At 50.4% G+C, this 8251-nt stretch overlaps 1 protein-coding gene across 1 annotated transcript in view; it reads right to left on the bottom strand.

The window, feature by feature from the left end:
- Positions 1–8251, bottom strand: part of EPHX2 (epoxide hydrolase 2) — a 75045-nt gene continuing 66794 nt past the window's right edge. The window contains exons 15-19 of the mRNA XM_005684042.2: positions 7397–7499; positions 5977–6046; positions 2307–2387; positions 622–680; positions 1–477 (exon numbers count right to left, since the gene is read on the bottom strand). Coding sequence (XP_005684099.2) covers positions 399–477; positions 622–680; positions 2307–2387; positions 5977–6046; positions 7397–7499 — 392 coding nt within the window. The 3' untranslated portion in view covers positions 1–398. The remainder of the gene's footprint in view (positions 478–621; positions 681–2306; positions 2388–5976; positions 6047–7396; positions 7500–8251) is intronic.

Below are 8251 nucleotides of genomic sequence, written 5' to 3'. Positions count from 1 at the left end.
TATCATCATTGCCTTTGCTTTATTGAATAAAGGAGCTCTCATCTCTGCTGAAAAGCTTCTCAATTGCTGATTCTGCATCATCAAAACAGTGAATCGATCCGTTAAAGAGAAATCACCCCCTGATCATCTCATTCTGAACCCCACAGAACACTAACCATCCTTAGAGACAAATTGATGCCTTTGTACCCAGAGAATTAATCACATGTGATTTTTTCCATATCTAAAATTAGGTCAAACTTGACTCATTTCATTGAAAGAAAATAATTCTTGGCTGTGAACCCCTTCTGAATGATGCTGCTGGTTGTGAGAGACACATGTAAAGCTTCATGTGGGTACCAGAGCAGTGCCCCGGCAGGTGAAGAGGTCAGAACACCTGCTGGCAGCTGACACATCGCACCCTAAAGCTTTGAGACCACCGGCAGGTCCCGGGCGTCAGTCTCCAGCCACTCAATGAGGATCCGATTCAACTCGGTGGGCCTGGAAAGGGAACAGAAGGCAATTCCCGTTTGTCTCCACCCACTCACCTGGCTCGCGGGCAGGTAGGGGTGACAAAGTGAGCGGCTTATTGGAGGTGAACAAGGAGCCCTGATGTCCCCCACCCAGGGACCCCCATCTCCTTACTTCTCCATCTGTGTCCAGTGTCCACAATCCTTAATGTGTCCCCTTTTCAGGTGGGGAATCTGGAAGAAAATCCCACCCAGAAAAGTAAATGGCAGAAGGCAAGTTTTCTGCTTCCCACAGGCCACCCTGCTGAAAACCCCACATTATTTACAAAAGGAATGACCACTGCTCAAGCTCCTACTATGTGTTAGGTGCTCTAAACACACTGCATCATTTCACCTTGACCATGATCTTCTGGGTAACTTGAAGGCTCAGAAAAGAAGCTAGGTGACTGGCTCAAAGCCACACAGAAAGTGGCTGAGCTAAGACTCAAATTCAGGCTGACCCATACTCATCACAACAGATTGCCTCCCTTCAGAACCATTAGGCCTTGGTCCATTCGCTGCTGGAAAAGGCCAAGTCAAGCTTGGTTGACTCTTGCCCTGCAGCCGTGATCTTGTCCCCTCCCCAGGCTGCCTCCCTCCTCACTGGTGGTCTGTAGGCAGGGCTGTTCCGCCTCTCTTCGGCACCTGAACCCCCAAAGTAGGTCACAGCCCTTTCTTGACTGGTTCCACAGTCCACAAAGGGCGTCCCTTGCAGCAGCCCTTGAGACACACTCTCTCTGTCACACGAGATGATGCTAACAAAGCCATGGCCAAGTGCAGGCGAACGCTCTCAGTATCCAGCCGCGATACTTGAGACGTCATGGTGACCCCACTCAAGACCTCCCAGTTCCCACCAACCTCCAAGCTTTCGGCAGAGAACACTTCCAAATCACAGGTTTGACTCTTGAGAGTCTCTTGGACAGCAAAGAGATCAAACCAGTCAATCCCCGGAAATCAACCCTGAATATTCATTGAAAGGATTGGTGCTTAAGCTGAAGTTCCAATACCTTGGCCACCTGATGTGAAAAACTAGATGCTGGGAAAGATTGGAAAAGGCCCTGATGCTGGGAAAGATTGAAGGCAGGAGAAGGGGACAACAGAGGATGAGATGGTTGGATTGCATCACGGACTCAATGGACATGAGTTTGAACAAACTCCGGGAGTTGGTGATAGGGAATCCTGACATGTGGCAGTCCATGAGGTCACAAAGAGTCGGACACCACTTAGCGACTGAACAACATCAATTCCACTTCAGTGGTCCCCATGCACTTAGGTCCATGCAGCTCAGCAGCTCCTAGCGGGCTCGGGGAAACCCTGATGCCTATCGGGTTCCTGTCATCCTCTGAGCTCTTTCAGCTACCCTCACCTCTCAACACCCCATCTCCTCTCCCATTCTCTCTCTGCCAGGAAAGCCTTAGGAGTTCCTCAAGCCCAGAAGTGGTGGTCAGCGTTTCTGGGAAGCCCCTGCTCCCAGGTGTGCCCCCATCCTCCCAAGCCTCTTAGGTACCGCATTAACTGCTGGCCGTGAGCTCCTGCATGGCAGGCTCTGTACCTTCTTCGTCTTTACCCCCCTGCTACCTAGCACTATCCCAGTGCGTCTCAGTGCACTGTAAAAGCCCATGAGATGAAAGAGTGAGTGAGTGGTGAGAGACTGCAGAGGGTGGTGGAAAGGAAGTCTTCATCGCTACTCCCAAAAGGTGACTATCTCACTGTGGAGGAAGGCCTTATCAAGCAAGCGGTTTCCCTGAACATCCCACTCTGCATCCTCTGGGACACCTGAGCCCTCTGCCAGGAAGCCCCGATGACCCTGACTTCCCTTACCCAGTCCTCCATATGCTTGGACAGCTCAGGAGTGAGCACAAAGTCCTTCTCCGCGGTGACCATCAGGGCTGGAATCAGGATCTGGGGAGAGATTAACAGGAAGTAGAAGCAATCTCCCTGCTTGGGCTCCCCCATCACCTGGGAAAGGAAATGTTATTTTCACGCCCTGTAGCTTCCTCTACTTGTTTAGTCACCAAGTCATGTCTGATTATTTTGTGACCCCATGGACTGTAGCCAGCTAGGATCCTCTGTCCATGGGATTCTCCAGGCAAGAAAACTGGAGTGGGTTGCCATTTCTTTCTCCAGGGGATCTTCCAGACCCAGGGGTGGAACCTGAGTCTCCTGCATTGGCAGGCAGGTTCTTTACTCCTGAGCCACTCTTAACTCCTCCCAAAAGACCGCTCACAGCACCACTGTGGTCTGGCTTTGTTTTCACCATGCTTTGTGAGAAGGAGGCACCACTATTATTGAAGATCTACAATGACTGTGTAAGAGATTAGAAAATGTATTAATATATCTCGGTTTCTGCCCCTGGTGCTTGACACAGAGCTCCTGAAGCCCTTGTAAATTCCTAAGTGGTAAGAGTTCTCAGAGCATCTTTTGTTCTAATGAGGTGACTCTGGGTGGGTTCCTCGATGGGGGCTCGTCACCAGAAAGACAAAGCCAGGATTAGAAGCTTGGGATTTTCAGCTACCTCCCCCTCCCCCACATCTGGAAGGGGAGGGAGGGAGGAAGGGCTGGAAGTGGAGTTAATAATTGATCGCACCTACATGAGAAAGTCTCCACGAACATCCACCCAACTCCAGGAGCATGGAATTCAGAGACCTTCTAGGCTGGTGAAATCCACACTGAAAGGGTAACATGCCACAACTCCAGGGAGACAGATGCTCCTGTGCTTGGGACCCTCCCAGATCTTGCCCTGTGCCTCCCTTCATCTGGCTGTTCATCTCTGTCCTTTATTAAATTCTTTTATAAACTGGTTAGCATTAGGGTTCTCCAGGGGATTTTCCCAACCCAAGGATCGAACCTGGGCCTCCTGCATTGCAGGCAGATTCTTTCCCAACTGAGCCACCAGGAAAGCCTGAATAACACTTTATAAACTGGTAAACAAAAGTGCTTCCCTGAGTTCTGTGAGCCACTGTGACAAGTTAATAGATTCAGGGGGTGGGGTTCTGAGACCCTCCAATTTATAGCCAATCAGTTGGAAGCACAGGTGACAACGTGAATGTGGGGTTGGCATCTGAAGTCGAGGGGTCAGTCTTGTCAGACTGAGCCCTTAACCTGTGAGCCCTGATACCCTCTCCAGGTAGATGCTGTCAGAACTAAGTTAAACTGTAGGCCACCCAGGTCATGTGGCAGAGAACTGCTTGGTGTGGGGAAAAACCTCCACACATTTGGTGGTAATAAGTGTCAGAAAGAAAGTGTTTTGGGGACTTCCCAGGCAGTCCAGTGGATAAGACTCTCCTTCCAATACACAGGGCTTGGGTTTGATTCCTGGTTGGGGAACTAGACCCCACATGTTGCACCTAAGACCTGGTCCAGTCAAATAAATAAATAAATAAGTTTTTTTTTTTTTTTTTAAGAAGAAAGTGTTTTGTGTGAAAGTAAAAGAGACACAGAGAAGGAAAAGACTGTTTTTCTCAATATGGATGGATTCGGGCATGTAGTGACCACTCAGGTTCCGTGTATGTGTGTAAGTACATGCATGTGGTCTGCTCCGGGGACTGATATTTCTGGAACAAACCAAATGGCACCAGGAAGGAGGAAGATGCCCTTGCATGGATGGAGATTGATATCCCTTTTCTTTGAGCTGAACGGATGCTTCAGAAGGGCAGCCAGAGTGTGACTGGGCCAGCCGCATGGAGACCAGCGTGACATTCGAGGCAGCTAAATGACTTCACCTTTATCCACTGATAAACGGGGCACTGCCGGATTGAGAGGACCCCTCTTTATTCTTGTTCTCATGCCACCATTACAACTTCCAGACGGCATTCATTGTCTCTGGTTAAGGAATTTGCACTATTTTTTTTTTTTTTTTTTACCTACAATGCAGAGCTGTGTGCTTCCCACTGCTCCCCCTCCTCTGAGGAGTGAAGACCCAGGGGTGGCTTTGTGGCTGAAATGAATCCTGAGGCTGCTGTGGGGGTGTGTGGAGGGATGCCCTCCACAGTGTTCCAAGGGAAAACGTGAAGGCGTAGTACAGGTGTAGATGGAGGTGGGAGAGAAGAGCTGGAAGGAAACCTCAGAAGAAGGGGTCCCCAACCTTAGATCCCTGGGCTTCACCTCCCTAAAGACCTCATCTTCATCCCTCACGCTATGAGACAATCTACCTATCACACTGGGGTTTTGTCCATCACAGAGCAGAGTGATGACTGGCTCAAGAGCATTAATTAAGCCACTATTATGTATCAAGCATTGTTCTAGCTCAGCATTCCATATGCATCAACCCACTGTATCCTTACACAGATCCTGAGGAAGGCGCCACTCTTGTCATTTCCATCTTAAGCAGCCACAGAGAACAGAGTGGGTAAGTGCCTTGCCCAAGGTCACACAGGGATTACAAGGCCATCGTGCCCATCCTGTTCTTTTTTCTTCTTTTAAATTTTATTTATTTGGTTGTCAGGTCTTAGTCACAGTACATGGGATCTTTAGTTATGTGTGCTCAGTTGAGTCTGCCTTTCTGCAGCCCCATGAACAGCAAGCTGGTAAGCTCCTCTGTTCATGGGATTCTCCAGGCAAGCATGGCGGGTTGTCATGCTCCTCCAGGGGATCTTCCAGACCCAGGGATCGAACTCAGGTCTCCTGCATTGCAGGCAGATTCTTTACCATCTGAGCCACCAGGGAAGCCCAGATATTTAGTTGTGACATGAGAACTCGTAGCTGCGGCATGTGGGATCTAGTTCCCTGACTAGGGATCAAACCTGGATGCCTGCCTGCACTGGGAGCATGGAGTTTTAGCCACCGGAACACCAGGAAAATCCCTGCCCCACCTGCTCTTAACTACTATGTTTCATGTTCTCTTGCCTGAATACCTGATCCTGAGCGGTCAGGACCGCCCTTGTTTTATTTGTCTGGTGCCCCAAAGTCTAGCACAGTTCGTGGCACATAGAGGATGTTCAATTTCAACTGAATCAAGGAGATGGCTGGGGTTACGGAATGAGCTGGGGAACGTGAAAATGCAATTTCCCTTAGATTTTTAATGCTCTGAGTGTAAACCTGGGACTCCATTACTCCGTTTGCTGACCTGGAGACTGCAAACCTGTCTCCTGCTTGACAAATGAGGAAACTGAGACGCAGACTGACTTGGTCAAGGTGACACATCCAGGGGTTAAAGCCCTATCTCTCCTGTCTCTCTGAGAGCACGTGATGCTCCTTCTGTGAGCTGGGGGCTTCAACCTTGTGATTTCTGGGGTTGCCCTGGACCACCTGCACCTGGAGCTGGGACACCACCGGGACACCTGGGTGTAGTCACCTGGCAGACCCCTGTCCCCCTCTGTCCCACCCTCTGCCATTCCAAGAGAAGCAGCTGCACAGAGGTCCTAAGAGGAAACCCTGCAGTGGAGGTGCTTCCCAGAGCAGCTGGCAGTCTGTCCACCCCCAACTCTGACCAGCTAAGTTGGGTCCATGGATGCCCTCAGGGTGACTTGGGAGAGAACAGCATGGGACTCACCTTTCTCCCTGAGCCTTTGCAGCCCCACTCCCAGTTCGTGTCCATGTTCCGGTACCAGTTTAGAGGCCCCCTGGGAGGGGCAGATTGGGAAATAAAAAGAGGAAAGCTTTTAGTAGATGTTTGTGCTACAGACCCCACCAGCAACCAGCTCAGCGTAGAGCCAGTCTTCCCAGGAAGAGCCAAGATTCTGGCAGGGGGTCGAGAACACAGCCCGGGAGTCACTCCCTAGTGCCCTATAGGCCTGCCAGGCTTTATGGAGCACAGCCTGGTGCAGGCATGGCCCCGGACTGAGAGCTGACACTCTCTGAAACCAGCATGAGGGGACACAGAGAAGCCAGCCCCACAGGACTCTCTGCTTCCTCCCAGGGCTGTCTCAGAAGAGGGTGGGAACTTGGCTTAGTGCCCTCACTAGCCAGAGCCACTCTCCCCGCCCCAGGAAACCCAAGAAAAGGGATACGGGGAGATGCTTCATCCTAATGGGACACCAGTGAGTGATGCCGAGGTGTCTCCACCGGACTAGCAGGGTGGCCCCAGGGCTGTGCCTGGAACATTCTCCCAGTCCTCAAGCACAGGAGGGGTTGGTGCTGTTGGGCCCTTGAGACTTCTCCAGTGTGAACGAGGGCCTGGAAAGACCCTAGATGAGCCATGTGTCCTTTCAGCACGCACGCTTCAGCTGTCTCCATGGACGGTAGCCAGGCTCCTCTGTCCATGGGATTCTCCCAGCAAGAAGACTGGAGTAGGTTGCCAGGCCCTCCTCCAGGGTATTTTCTGGACCCAGGGATCAAACCCATGTTTCCCAAGTCTGCACTGCAGGCAGATTCCTTACCACTGAGCCAGCAGGGAAGCCCCAAGTGTGTGTGAGTGGTGTGCTCAATTGTGTCCGGCTCTGAGACCCCATGGACCATAGTCTGCCAGGCTCCTCTGTCCAGAGGATTTTCCGGGCAAGAGTACTGGAGCGGGCTTCTAAGTTCCCTTCCTATGAGAGGAGGGGCTGGAGCAGATTGCCTTCTACGCTCCTTTCTATAGCATATCTGCGCCCCAGTCTGAGGCTCCTAAATTGCTACCCACTTCAGAAATACATATGCAGTTTTGAGTTTATGTGGGTTTTTATGTTCTTTTGAAGTAAGAACTCAGAACTGTCTTCTGATCCTCACTGAGATCACGACTGAAAAAAAGCTAAAAATATGTGCTCTGAAGGGACTCCTAAGCATAAGGGAGAACAAACTGAACTCTCCAAACTAGAGCAGGCTGAGCATCATCAGTAAAGAGCCTCCTGACACTGGAAGCATTCAAGCAGAGGCTAGCCAGACGTTGAAGGGGGCTGAGCTGGAAGATCACTGGGCTTCACCCTGCACGTGTGAGCAGAAGAAGCTGTCTGCCCACCTTCTCTCTCCTGCGTTCGGGGCGCTGTCCTCTTTACCTGAAACCAGACTTCTTGAACTCCTGCACGTAGAACTGGATGTCCTCCTCAGTGACCATCTTGCTGAGGGTGGGCTCCTCTGGGGTGTTCACAAGGAGTCCTCCTGCAAAAAGCCACTTGTTTCTTCTCCACCATCCCCTTCCCATTGTTCTTCACCACCATCCCCTCCCCGGGGTCAGATGTCTGAGTTACAACACCTTGGTGTCTCTTGAGACCCTCCACCACCTCTCCTTGTCTTATTACGGTGCTTTTTGCCTCCTCAAGAGACTATATGGCAGAAATCAACACAATATTGTAAAGCAATCATCCTCCAATTAAAAATAAATAAATTTTAAAAAACAGACTGGGACTCCCTGAGGGCAATGACGCTGTCCCATGGGTTTGGATACCTGCTCCTGCTTTTACACCAAGCGTACACTTTAAGTGTTTGAGGAATGAAGGAATGAATCAGTGACCATGTGAATGAGTAAAGGGGTGAAGGGAGGGAAGGGAGAGGTGTTCCTGACTAGTGACAGAAGTTTAACCCCAGCCTGGACACTTTGGACAAACTCTGGCACTCTTGTAGGACTCATTTTTCTCATCTGTAGAACAGAGATAATAGAGAGAGTTTTCAGGGATGTCATGAGGATTATAAATAATATAACTAAAAAGGGCTAGCCCAGTGTCTGATGCACAGAGTAGGTGCTCAAACAAGTGGTAGTGATCATTGTTATTAATACAAAATACTAGGGAATCATGGCAAAGTCACAGCCTTGGTGCCAAGCAAGTTTCTCTGGAAACAGTGCTGGATCCAGGAGCTGAGGGGATGAGCACTTGGTCTGCTTCTGGCTCTGGCTCCGGCTCCTTGCTTATTTC

The sequence above is a fragment of the Capra hircus genome, chromosome 8 (genome assembly GCF_001704415.2).
Source record: "Capra hircus breed San Clemente chromosome 8, ASM170441v1, whole genome shotgun sequence".
Taxonomy (NCBI): Eukaryota; Metazoa; Chordata; class Mammalia; order Artiodactyla; family Bovidae; genus Capra; species Capra hircus.
This window is presented reverse-complemented; position numbering and strand designations above follow the sequence as displayed.